Genomic DNA, 12470 nt, shown 5'->3' on the forward strand with positions numbered 1-12470 from the left:
TAAAGGGACATGTTTGTGTGAGGCCTGGGTGTTAGCGGGTGTATGTGTGACCCAGATGAAGGTGGCACAGACTTGAGATGGCCTGTGTGAGATGGGGCGGGCGTGGCGTGGGGAGAAAAGAAGGGGCTGCGCCCCCTTGGGCTCCTGTGTGCAGCAAGGTGTCTATTGTGATTGTGTGTGTGTGTGTGTGTGTGTGTGTGTGTGTGTGTGTGTGTGTGTGTGTGTGTGTGCATGCTAGCCCCACACACATGGTCAGGAGAGGGGTCTTTATCTAGCCTAGGTAGCTTTTGGGGTTTGCCCTGCCCAGGCCTTGCCCCCTCCAGGAAGTGGGTTGTAGTCTCTGCTGGCCGCCTCTGTCTGCTACCTGGGCCACCAGAGCCAGAGCAGGGCCCTGGGGAGATGGCTGTGGTCCCAGCAACGGAGAGAACCAAAGAGACCGTGCCGCAGCCCCATGTCTCAGCCAGGTAACACCCTGCCTGGCCCTCGCCCTGCCCCGGCCCAGTCCCCAGGTACCAGCTGCTCCCTCGTGGCCCCTGCTGCCAGCCCTGAAGGAGCTGAAAGGAAAGGTCACGGGGATGACTTCAGCTCTATCTGAGGTCCCCTGGCGGTTTCTGCCTGAAGGTCTCTCTCCCAACCCTCCCCACCCACCTGAACTTAGAATCCCCCTGAGGACAAGGCAGACCCTGCTCTCGTGGCTCCTGGCTCGAGAAAAAGCTGGTCACCGGTCTGAGGCTGCCCCTTCTCCCCTGGGGAGGCTGGGGGCTGCTGTGGGACGAGGGGACTCCCAGGGCCCTGTGCTGGGCCCCCAACCCAGAGAGGTAAAGAGGGAGGTAGGAAGACTGGGAGGGGACAGCCACCTGAGCCTCAGATGGTCTGGGTTCTCAGAGAGGGTGCTGGGATGTGGGTGGGAGAGATTCAACCTGCTTCCTGACGGCTGGGGAATGGGACCCACACTGGGGAGGCCCCCTCTGTGAAGTGCTCCCTGAAGGGGCTTGTGGGGTGAGGGAGGAGGCCTGGCGGTGAGGTGTGGGTGCTGGGAGGTCCCTTAGCTGTGCGCCTGGGCAGGTCAGTAGTGCTGCAGGCACTGCCTGGGTGGATGGGACCCCCTCTCTGGGGCTGCATGGAGGGTACGCTCTCGCTCCTCTCCTGGGCGCCGACTCTTCTTAACTGTGTTTGGAGCACTGGGGGGAGCCATTCTCAAGGTCCCCTTCCTTCCTCCATACCCAGGACCCCGCAGTGGCTGGGGAGGTGCCCCCCAGGGTGAAACAGCAAGAGGGAGCCACGTGAATGTATGTGGGTGGGGGCAGTGGTGGTCAGAGAGGATGAGCTGATGGGCCTGTCAAGTTCAGAAGTCAGGAGGGACATATCTCTGTCTCCTGAGCTCCTGCTCCACCTCTTCCCTCAGCCCCCATGAACCCCCACATTCCTCAGCATCCTCCCCACTGGGCCTCAATCTGCATCTGAGTTCAAACCCAGATCAATCTGCATCTGAGCTCCACCCACCTCTAGCCTGGGCAAGAGGCTTCTGTGTGCCTCTGTCTCCTCATCTGAGAAAAAGAGTCATAATAGTACCTACTGGGAGGGTTGCTGGGGGATTAAATGAGGTTGTATATGCAAAGCGCTAATGACCACGCCAGGCACCGAGTAAGAGCTGAGCATTAGTCACCATCGTCACCATCATCATCATGGTCATTATCATTGTCATCGTCATCATTATCGGCATCTTCTTTTAACTTGAAATCAGATGACTTGGTTCGAGTCCAGCCCCTTGGGCAGCTCAGCACATCAGCCCTGGCATCTATCAAAAAGGGGACAGTGACACCCACCTCGAAGCTTGTGGTGGGGACCTAATGAGTCAGTCAATGTGAATGGCGCTTCAGCCGGGAAGGGCGCACGTGGATGTGTGTGAGAACCTGGGACAGAGGTGCTTGGGACTCTGGGGTCTGACTTGCCCTCCTTGGGGATGGGCCTCTTCCTTGCTCTTGACCTTGAGCGGGTTTCCTAACCTCCCTGAGACTCAGTTTCCTCTTCCTCGGAGACTGCTAGGAGGCCTCCTGCCCCCACCCCTCTGGCACACTCCACGCTCTCCCGCCCTGTCCTGCTGTCTGTCCCTCCATGTCCTCCCCTGCCCCCCACACTGTGCACTTTGCCTTCTCGGTGTACGTTGTCGCATCCTTTCGGCTGGGGTGGTGGGGAGCTCATTCCAGACGATGCTGCTTCTCCTGCCAGGCTCTCCACTGCCAGGGCTGTGGTTCGGCTCTGACTTTCCTGCGATCTTGCCTTTGCCCCCCGCCTCCTCTCACCCTGGGGCTTTGTGCCAGGCCCTGTGCTGGGCATGGGGTTGCCTGCTGGCTGGGGCCTGGCCCAGGACAACACTCTCCAGGGGATAAACAGTGCCTGTGCCCCAGAGTTGTGATCGAGTGACTAAGGGGAACATGGGGGGCTTGCTGGAAGCCCTTTTGCTGGGCTCTGTACCTTTTGGGATCCTAACCCCACGCCCTGTGCTATTTGGGAGGGTCCAAAGAAAGAGACAATCAGCCCTACCCTGGGGAGCTCACCCTCCTCTGGGGATGATGGGCTGGACAAGGAGGAGCCCACGGGTGCCTCTCTGGTCTCCTTCCCACGCCCAAGCCAGATGTTGGCCTGTGCCCATGTGGGCCCTGACTCCCTGGGGCAGGAAGGCTGTCGGCCTTACCTCTGGGACCAGTGCCTGGGACAGGCTGGGCAGGGTGGGATGGCGTGAGAGAAGGCGCCTTGGGATGGAGCCCGGGGATCGAATCCTAGCTCTGCCTCTTTTGCACATGTGACCTTCGGAAGGTTAATGACTTGGAGCCTTAGTTGCCTCATCTGTGTAAGGGGATAGTCCAAGCACCTGCCACCCCCGGCTGCCGGGCAGATTAATTGAGCCAGTCAGTGTACACACAGTGCTCAGCACACACCGCCAAGTATTGTTCTGAGGTCACCAGGACGTGTTCATTGATTGCGCGAACTATCTCAGTGGGCGGGAAGATACAGTCGGAGAAGTTACAGGAGGGGGCCCTGCCTGGGCTCTGGGCAGTCCGCCCTGGCTCCGATCCAGGTCTGCCTCTTACCAGCTGTGTGGCCTTAGGCAACTTGCTTCACCTCTCTGTGTCTGTTTCTCCATCTGAAAACGGCGGATGATAAGAGTATTTCCAATATAGATGCTCTTATTGCGGTATTTAAAGAGTTTAAAACAGAGCCTGGCATATAGGAACGCTTTGACGGGTGGCTTTGGTGTAGCTCAGGGGCCGCAGGATAGGGAAGAGGTGGGCTCTGATCCCAGCTCTCTGCTGGCCTCCCTAAGTGGACATAAGTAGATGTTTCCCTTTCCTAAGCCTGTTTCTCCAATTTTGAACAAGGGGTTGGGTTTGCTCAGAGAGCCCTTTCAGCAATGCCAACGTGCAGGTTCCGAATCTCTGAAGGAAGGGAGTGAGCGTGCATGGGGCCGAGGGACCAGCAGGTACAAAGGCCCTGACGCTGGACCGTGTGGCGTGATGGAGAGGACACCTGCTCGCCCTGGGCCGGGCAGGGCCTGCCGGCCTCTGGGGAGGGAGGGGCGCGGGCGGGTGTTCACCTGTGCGCTCTCCCTCTCATCTTCCCTCCAGGGCTCCCTTCCCCAGCTCCCACCTGCGGATGTGATGGCGGCTCCTGCTCTGTCCTGGTGTCTGTCCCTCCTCGCCCTCCTCCTGGCCCTGGCCGTCCCTTGGGTGTCCACAGCAGAGAACGGTGAGAGCCCCGACATCTGGACAGCTGTGCTTTCCCTCAGGGATGAGGCCAGGGCCTTTCTAGAGCCCTCCCGGGACCCCTGCTTCCTGGCAGAAGGCCCATCATCAGGGGCAGAGGCAGGAAGGAGGAAGACAGGGGCAATGAGACCAGAGATCAAGTGTCCAAGTCTCCCTTTTGCCCTCCGTCCTGCCCCACTCTATCCGCTTGCCTCTCCGAGCCACAGGAAGATGCTGGCTTTTCAACCCTGCCCTGCCTCAGCCCGCCTGAGGAGAACTTATAGGCTATGGGGCTCAGTTTCACTCTCAGAAATGGGTCCACTAACCCCTTTTCTGCCTGCCAGAGTTGCCTCCCTCCTCGTCTGGTAGGCATGGGTGCTGAGAGAAGGGGCGGGGGGCAAGCCCCGGAGGGAAGGTCCATGGGGACTCTGCAGCCACTCACGTCTCATCTTGCCGGCAGACACTTCCAGGTTCACATGCTTCTACAACTCCAAAGCCAACATCTCCTGCGTCTGGAACTGGGATGGGGGCCTACAGCCTACATCCTGCCGCATCCACGCCCAGCCAGATCAACGGTGAGTGTGGGGTCGACAGGCAAAACTTCAGAATCCCAGGATGGTGGGATCTTAGAATCACTGATGTTTAGCCTCTTGGAACCCTAACTCTCAGACTCCAAGACAGTTGCACTTTAAGAATCTTGGACGAATAAGACCCACAGAGTCTTGGTATCACCAGAGTCTGGAAAATTTGGGAGTCAGATATTTAGGCTCCTGGAACCTGGATGGGAATGGGGTATGGGAATCCAGGCTAGAGACGAACTGGACAAGGTAGACTGAGGACGTGGGCCTTTGAGCCTCCTGGACTTGACTTTAGAGGCAAGGGCCGGGGGAAGGTAGGGAGCTCTCCAAGCTTTGTGAGTCATCTGGGATTTTGAGAGACCCCCTAGGGCAGCTGTAGGGACAAGGGACTGAGGCGTGGTTGAGAAGCTTGAGCGGGGGTGGTGGGAGTTGACGAAGGGATCTCTGTGATGCAAACATCCTGCTGGCAGCAGCAAAGCTGGCTTTGGGTTTGTCCCTGCCTCCCATGGGGCTCCCAAGGCCCAATCAAGCCCCGGGGAACACTTCGCAAGGCTTTAGGTGGGGAGGCCAGGTGTCCTGAATTGGTTTGTTTCTAGAAGGTCGGTCTGGCTGCTGTGGGCCAGGCTGGGGTGGAGGGGGCAGAGAAAGCCTGTGAGGGAAGCTAGAGCAGGTTGGGGAATCGGCGCCTCTGAGAGGTTGGCATAGAGCACCCGCACGAACTGGCCTCGCTGCATGGGGGACCATCCCAAGGGCCAGCTCTGGGGTCCCTCTTTTGCTTCTAAGGAGGTTCTTTTGCCTTGACAGGCCCTGGAACAAATCCTGTAATCTGCTCCAAGTGGGGCCGTCATCCTGGGCCTGCAACCTGATCCTCGGACCCCCAAATGTGAGTATCTGTAGCTGAGGGGAATGGCTGAGGGAGGGTGAGTGCCAAGGGGTGCCCTTCCAGGAAAGGAGCCAGGGCCTGGCAAGCCCAGTGGCCAGCAAGCTGCAGTGCAGAGGGCTGCCTGGGGCTGGGAGGCGAGAGGAGGAGGGCAGTGTCCGAAGGCCTGACCTGGGGGGACGGATGCGTGCGGCACAAGGCTCACGTTCTGCCTTTGCTCCTACCGTCTCCTTCGTGCTGTGGGTCCTGTGACTCTTCCGCAGTCCTCATCAAGTGGGGCGAGCACCCCAGTAATAATAACAGCCACACATCCAACTCTTCCTGATGTCGTAGCAAGTGCAGGGTGGTATGGGGTCAGGAGTGTGGATCCCGGAGCTGGATGGTCTGGGTTGCAGCCCTGACTTCACTATATACCAGCTGGGTGGCTTCTATGCCTCACTTTCCCCTTCTAGAAAATGGGAACGATAATGGCACCTGCCTATAGGATGGATCTGAGCATTAAAGCACTCAGAATCCCACCCAGAGGAGAGGATGCACTTGACACAATCGTCAGTAGATTCCTATGACGCGGGGTGGGCACCAGCATTGTCCCCTTAACTGATAAAGAAACTGAGGCTCAGAGGCGTGGTCTTTGCCCAAGATCACACAGCCAGGGAGTGGCTGAGCTGGAATTGAACACAGGTATGTCAGCCCAGACCTTTCACTACGGCACTAGGCTGCCTCTCGAAAGGCAGGTGGCCATCTCCATGTAGGTATGCAGTCAATGATTGCCTGTCAAACCCTCCTTGGCAGCAGCGGGCACTGGGGATGCCCAGACCACACTTCCCAACCATCACCAAGTTTATGCATTCTCAAGGGGCGGGAGAGGGTGGAGGTGGGTTTGCACAGTGTAGCTGATCAAGGCGCAGCCTCTGGAACCAGACTGTCTCCGAGAACTCTGCAGGTGGTCTGGCTTCAGATCCTGGTCCTACCTAGCTGTGTGACTTTCCTAACTGTGTGGCCTTAGGCAAGTCCCTAAGCTTCTCTGTGCTTCTGTCTGCTCAGCTTTAGGATGAGATAATAATAGTGCCTGTCTCATATGTTAAGCGCTGAGGAGAGTGCCTGCCACAGACTAAGTGCTCAACAGAATGTATTATTGGCATCTTTACAACAATAATAGTAATAATAATAATGATAATGCTATTATTATCTGGGAAAATCTAGCCCCCGTTGAAACTGGAAGAAGGCTGGGGCAGGGTCCTTGGGGTGTAGAGGGAGGAATTATTCTCAGCCCTGGGAACTCTGATGATCAGGTTTAAGGTTTACTCAAAGCGGGCCCTACAGCAGGTCAGATGGACTGTGCCCTTGGCCCTGGACCTGAAAACAGCATCCCGGGCCCCAGGACACGGGTCCTAACTGAGCCTGCACTAGAGCTGCCTCCTGCAGCGCTACCCTCGGCCACAAGCTGCTCACTCAGCAGCCCTCGGTCAGGCATGACGAGCCAGGGCTGCAGTTTCTGTGGGGCCGTGGACACAGCCCAGATTAGAATCTGGGTTCCCCTGCTGACCAGATGCGTGACTTTGGGCAAGGCCCTTAACCAACCTGAGCCTCAGGTGTCTCGCTTGCAGGATTGACAGCTGTGAGAATCAGCCAGAGAAGAGGCTAAAGCACCAGAGCAGGGCCTGCCCACAGATGCTCAGTCCTGGGCCATTTCCTTCCAGAAAAGTCAGGGTGTAGAGGTGGGGAGGGATGGGGGAAGGGAGGCTTTCGCACACAAAGCTATGACACAGGTACAGTTCCAGCCCTGAGCCTTCTTGGAAGCTCATTCTGCTTGTATACCTCTTGTGATGGGGAACTCCTTCCCTCACAGGGCAGCTCACCTCACTTTAGATACGGGGTTGACAAACTACTGTGGCTCACGGGCTAAATCCAGCCTGCCGTCTGTCTGCTTTTATAAATAAAGTTTTCTTGGCACATAGCCACACCCATTCTCTTACATGCTGTCTGTTGCAGAGTTGAGCAGTTGTAACAGAGACCACGTGACCTGAAAAGCCATACATTTTCACTCCCCAACCCTTTACAGAAGGAGTTTGCTGACCCCGACCTTAGACAGCACTGCAGCCTTGGTTTCCTTTCCCATCCACCGGTCCTTCCCCTGTCCTCATTCTCACAGGTCCTCAACCCCACCCCGGCTGCTGGCAGTAATGTCCTTGCCCCACTTCCCTTGCAGGCTCAGAAACTGACCGCAGCGGACGTCATCAACATGATAGTGATGTGCCTCGAAGGCAAGACGTGGAGGATGATGACGACCCAGGACTTCAAGCCCTTTGACAACCGTGAGTTTGGAATCCAGGCGAGCCTGGGGCGCGGGTGGGCACCTCCTTCCCTATCTTCTCTCTGGGATTGCACCGTTCCGGTCTTTCTCCATCAGCTTCCACAGCTCACCAGCTCACTGCCCACTGCCCTCGGGGTGAAGTCCCTGCTCCTCACCCTGTCATTCAAGGCTGCTCGGAATTCTGCCCGGTTTCCCTCGCCAGCATCCCCCTCCGATGGCCTATATTCCTGCTCTCTGAACTCATCTTCCCTATCCAGGCCCCTGAGCCCTTGCACGTACTGGTCATAGCCTGGAAGGCTCTTCCCGCCTGGAAAATTCCCACTCACCCTTTTAGGCTCAGTGAAGAGTCACCTCCTCCAGGAGGCTTTCCCAGACTCTCCCAGCCCTCTGTACCTCCTCTTTCAGGATGTTTATGTCCTGGGTCATCCCTGCCTGATTACCGGTCTGCTTCCCTCACTGGGCTGTGAACTCCTGGAGGGCAGAGCTTCTGCCATCCCTATGTCTCCGTTCTGAGTACTCAGCACCAGGTCTGACCTGGGCGGGGCTCTGGGAAGGTTTGCTGAATGACTGAGTGCCTGGCCCCAGCCCCAGTCATTCCCGTTTCCGCCTGGAACTTGGGAGCCATCTCTGTGGAGGGGGTGGGGCAGAAGGTGAGATCCAGGCAGGGAACTAAATGCAGCTCTGCCTTAACTGGGTGTGATCTGACTGGCAGATCATTTAGCACGTCTGAGCCTCGGTTCCCTCATCTGTAAATGGGGGATAACCAGTGACCCGCCGTGCATGATTGTTGTAAAGCACCAATGAGCCAAGACTCAGAAACTGCTCAGTACGTGCTCTATAAACATTCACTTCTTGTTATTTGAGGAGTTCTACAGTCTCAGAATTATAAAAACTTAGGCCGATTTAACTTCAGAGATTATAAAATCTCATAATCGTATAAGATTAATGAAATGAAATTAAAAAGACAATCCATGTAAAGCTCTTAGATTATTTCTGAGTGCAGAGAATGATTCATTTGTTTAGCGGATATTTAATTAAGTTCCTATGTCTTGCCACGTAATGGTTCTCGGCACTGAGGACACATGAGAGAACCAAGTTTCTGCCCTTAGTGAGCTCACAGTCTGGTGCGGGAGACAGTGAATAAAGAAATAAAAATAGATATTTAATATGTCAGGTAGTAATACGTGCTAGGAAGAAAAATAAAGCAGGCGAGGGAGTGGAGAGTGTCGGATGGCTGGGGAAGGCTTCTCTGAATAGGTGACATTAGAGTGGTGACCTGCCAAGCTCTGGGGGAAGGGCACACCAGGAGGGAGAACTAGCAGGTGCAAAGGTGGGGGGGGGCGTGTCTCGGCTTTATTATCTCAGCGTCATGATCCAGGATCCCCAAAGCTCACTTTCCCTTTCTCTCTCTCGCCTTCAGTTCGCCTGTTTGCCCCTGACTCCCTCCGAGTCACCCACACAGAGACCCAGAAATGCAACATAACCTGGACCGTCTCCCAGTCTTCCCACTACATAGAAAACGACCTGGAGTTTGAGGTCCGGACGAGGTTCCAGGACCATAGCTGGGAGGTGAGTACATGGCCCCGTCTGACCTGCCCTGATTCCTCCTTCCGGTCCTGGTTGGCATGTCCATCCTTTACCTCAGCAAAGGCACAGCAGCCCCCAGGGAGCCCCTATTGCTTCTCCGTACTGCCTGCTCCCGCCTCCCCCTCCCTTCACATGTCCTGTGACAACCCAGGGGTTCCAGCCGGTGGTGAATTCCAGGCTGGGACTAGGGCAAGATATACGTAACCAAGAGGCAGGCAACTGCCCTCTCTGTGAGATTTCAGAGGCCCCGGGATGCCACCTCGCCACTCTTCAAATCCAGCGTGGTCCAGGTCCACAGGGGTCTGTTCTTATCCATTCATTCATTCCTCTGTTCACTCACTCAGTCACTCAACAAACGTTTACTGAGTACCTACTATGTGCCAGACACTGGGAAGAGAATGAAGGGCAAGACTGATAGGTTTCCTGCTCTCAGGAAACTCACACGGGGTGGGGAGGCGCAGACAGTCAGCAAACACAGAAACTGGAGACTATGGAATATTGATAAATGCTATCGCAAAAACGAAATAGGATAACAAATCTGAGAGGGACTGGGACAGGCTTCTTCAGACTCAGGTGACCAGAGAAGGCTGCTCCAAGATCTGAGGGTCAAGGAGGAGCTGGCCCTGCAAAGATCTGGGGCAGGTTTCCTGAATGGAGGAAGCAGCCACTGCAAAAGCAAGACATTGCCTGGGCGTGTGGGGACAAGGGAAAAAGCAAGAGCGGGGATGCGGAGGTGGGAGGGGTCTGCGGAGAAGTCCCTCTTTCTGGTCGCGCACGGAACAGACTGTAGAGAATGCAGTGGAGGCAGGGAGACCAGCTCGGGCCTGACAGGTGGTGGGAGACCAGACCCGGAGCGGGGAGAAGAGAGAAGGAAAGGTTCAGAACAGGTTCTGCAGGTGGAACCAGCTGATGGGCAGATGGCTTTGGATGGAGGGGATGAGAGGGAGGGGTTTAGGATGACCCTGGGGTTTGGGCCCCACCAACTAGGTAGTCAGGGAGTCTTTTGGGAGGATGGGGTGGGGGTGGAGTGGGGAGCGGGCCGGAGGGAAGAAAGGAAGATGCCGCTTTGCTCAGCCTTCCAGCCGTGGGAGGGTGGGGGGCCCCTCTGCTCTGACAGCTCCGTCTCTACCCCAGGAGGCCTCCCTGTGGGTTATCAAGCAGAACCAGCAATGGATCTGCCTGGAGACACTCCTTCCAGACACCCGATATGAGCTTCAGGTGCGAGTGAAGCCCCAGCTAAACAGCCACGAGGTTTGGAGCCCCTGGAGCCAGACCCTGGCCTTCAGGACGAGACCTGCAGGTACTAGTGGGCAGCAGGGGTAGAGGCAGAGCTCGGACAAGAGAGGGTGGCTGGGGCGTGGCTCTGGGGGCAGCTGGGGCTACAGGGCCCCTCTGTCATCATTAGCTCACTTGATGGGACCGTGCAGGGTGGGCAGTGTGGGCATAATTGTGCCCATGGGAACAGGGACTCGGTGAGGGGATGGGACCTGCCTGTGGCCTTGTGAGTTAGTGAGGAGGTAGGAGAGGCTCTGTCACTTTCTCCACCCCGAAACCTCAACTTCTGGTTTCTGGCATTGTTGGGGGTCGGCTGCTTTCACCTCACCTCTCAGCCTCAGTTTCTTCGTCTGTAAAGTAAAGTGAAGGCTGGGCTGCTGTGGTGAAGGCCTGCTCTGGCCCGTGTTGGCCTGACGCAGAGCAGGTCTGTGGGCCGGCTGGGACTCTGTGAAGGTCTTGGGTCAGAAGTCAGCCTGTCTCCCAGCTCCAGGTCAGGGGTGAGGGGATGCTAGAATAATCTGGGTGAGTCGGGGTACTTCTCTAACCCCTTTCCTTGCTTCTCCCCGCCACGGGCAGAGAAGGAGACACTCTCCTGGCTGGGCCACGTCATGGTGGGCCTCAGCGGTGCCTTTGGCTTCGTCATCTTAGTCTACTTGCTGGCCAGCTACCGGCACCTTGGACTATGGTAAGAATGCTCCCCATCTATCCTGTGTGCTCCTCTCCCGCCCCGCAGCCCCTCACGCGCGCGCACACACACACACACACACACACACACACACATATGTGCACACGCACCCTTTGCCAGGTCAGGTTCTGGGCTAAGGTCCCTACCTGGACACACCAGTGCTCCCTCTGCCCTCCCAAGGGTCACATCTGGCTCACATCTGGCTTTTCCCTATGACCCATCCCCAAAGATGGAACCCCATGGAACCAGCCCGAGGGGAGCAGGAGAGGGAGAGCCCCAGGGGTCCCTGCCCAGAGCATTACTCTCTGGAGTTGAGCAGGTGTGTGTGCGCATGTGTGTGCGTGCACATGTGTGTGTGCATAGACCAGCTGTCTGCGTGTGTCCTTGTCGGTCTATCTGGGTTTGGGCCTTCATTTGTTTATTTTTGTATCGACTGAGTCCAGCTCAGCGCCAGGTATGGTGCTGAGTGCTGGCGAAGCAAGGGTAAGCCACAGGCGTGTGGTCCCATCTTCCTGGAGCTCACAGTCCTATGGTGGGGGGAAGGCACACACATAATGACACGCCGTGATGAGGATGGTGAAGGAAGGCACCGGGGGTATTGGAAGCAGACTGCAGAGAGCGGAACCTCGGCTGACGGTTGGCCGGGGACAGCTTCCCTGAGGAAGTGACGATTCCTTTGAAATCTGAATGAAGGAGGAACTGACCGGGCAGGGTGGTGGGATAAGGGGTGCATCCCGGGCACAGGAAATAGCATGTGCAAAGGCCTTGGGTGGGAAGGGGGGACAAGCATTCTGGAACCGAGGTGGGCGTGGCCGGAGCCCAGAACGGGGTTGGGGGAGGGCTGGCTTGAGCCTGGATGTGTGGGCAGCAGCCAGGCTCTCTGGGGCCTCGAGGCTGGGGCATACGTTTTGACACAGATGCATTACACACACTGGGGCACTTGGCTTGGCAAGCAGCGCATGGGCTGGAATTCAGCCCCCACTCGACACCCCCAAACCAGGTGCTCTTGGGCAGTGCACAACCGGAACCACCGTCCATGGCAGCCTTGACCAGGAGGCCCACAGCCTGGCCTCTCTCTGACCTCCCTCCTGGTTCGCTCCGCTCCAGCCTCTCTGCCCCTGACCCCTCCGGCTCATGTGGTCCCCCACACCCACGTTCTTCTCTGCCACAACACTCTGCTCTTTGTTGCCACAGAATAAGTGGTAACGTTTCACACTTGGCTCTGTCTCTTCATTAGAACATCAACTCCTTGAGAGCAGGGGGCCCTTCTCTGTTGGCCGTTCTTGTGTCCCTGGCGCCCAGTAACCTCCCTTCCTGGACATTCGATCCATATTGACTGAATAAATGAACGAACGTGGAGTGGCTCCGTGCCCCGCCCTCAGAACCGTGGCTGACGGTGGGACACACT

At 56.9% G+C, this 12470-nt stretch overlaps 1 protein-coding gene across 1 annotated transcript in view; it reads left to right on the forward strand.

Moving 5' to 3' along the window:
• Window positions 1-342: 342 nt before the first annotated feature.
• IL2RB (interleukin 2 receptor subunit beta) overlaps window positions 343-12470 on the forward strand; it is a 17771-nt gene continuing 5643 nt past the window's right edge. The window contains 9 exon segments of the mRNA XM_039877761.1: window positions 343-464; window positions 3627-3747; window positions 4204-4318; window positions 5126-5204; window positions 7411-7516; window positions 8936-9084; window positions 10237-10402; window positions 10954-11088; window positions 11501-11528. Coding sequence (XP_039733695.1) covers window positions 3660-3747; window positions 4204-4318; window positions 5126-5204; window positions 7411-7516; window positions 8936-9084; window positions 10237-10402; window positions 10954-11088; window positions 11501-11528 — 866 coding nt within the window. The 5' untranslated portion in view covers window positions 343-464; window positions 3627-3659.

This window comes from Pteropus medius, unplaced genomic scaffold, assembly GCF_902729225.1.
Source record: "Pteropus medius unplaced genomic scaffold, Ma_sr-lr_union100, whole genome shotgun sequence".
NCBI classification, from domain to species: domain Eukaryota; kingdom Metazoa; phylum Chordata; class Mammalia; order Chiroptera; family Pteropodidae; genus Pteropus; species Pteropus medius.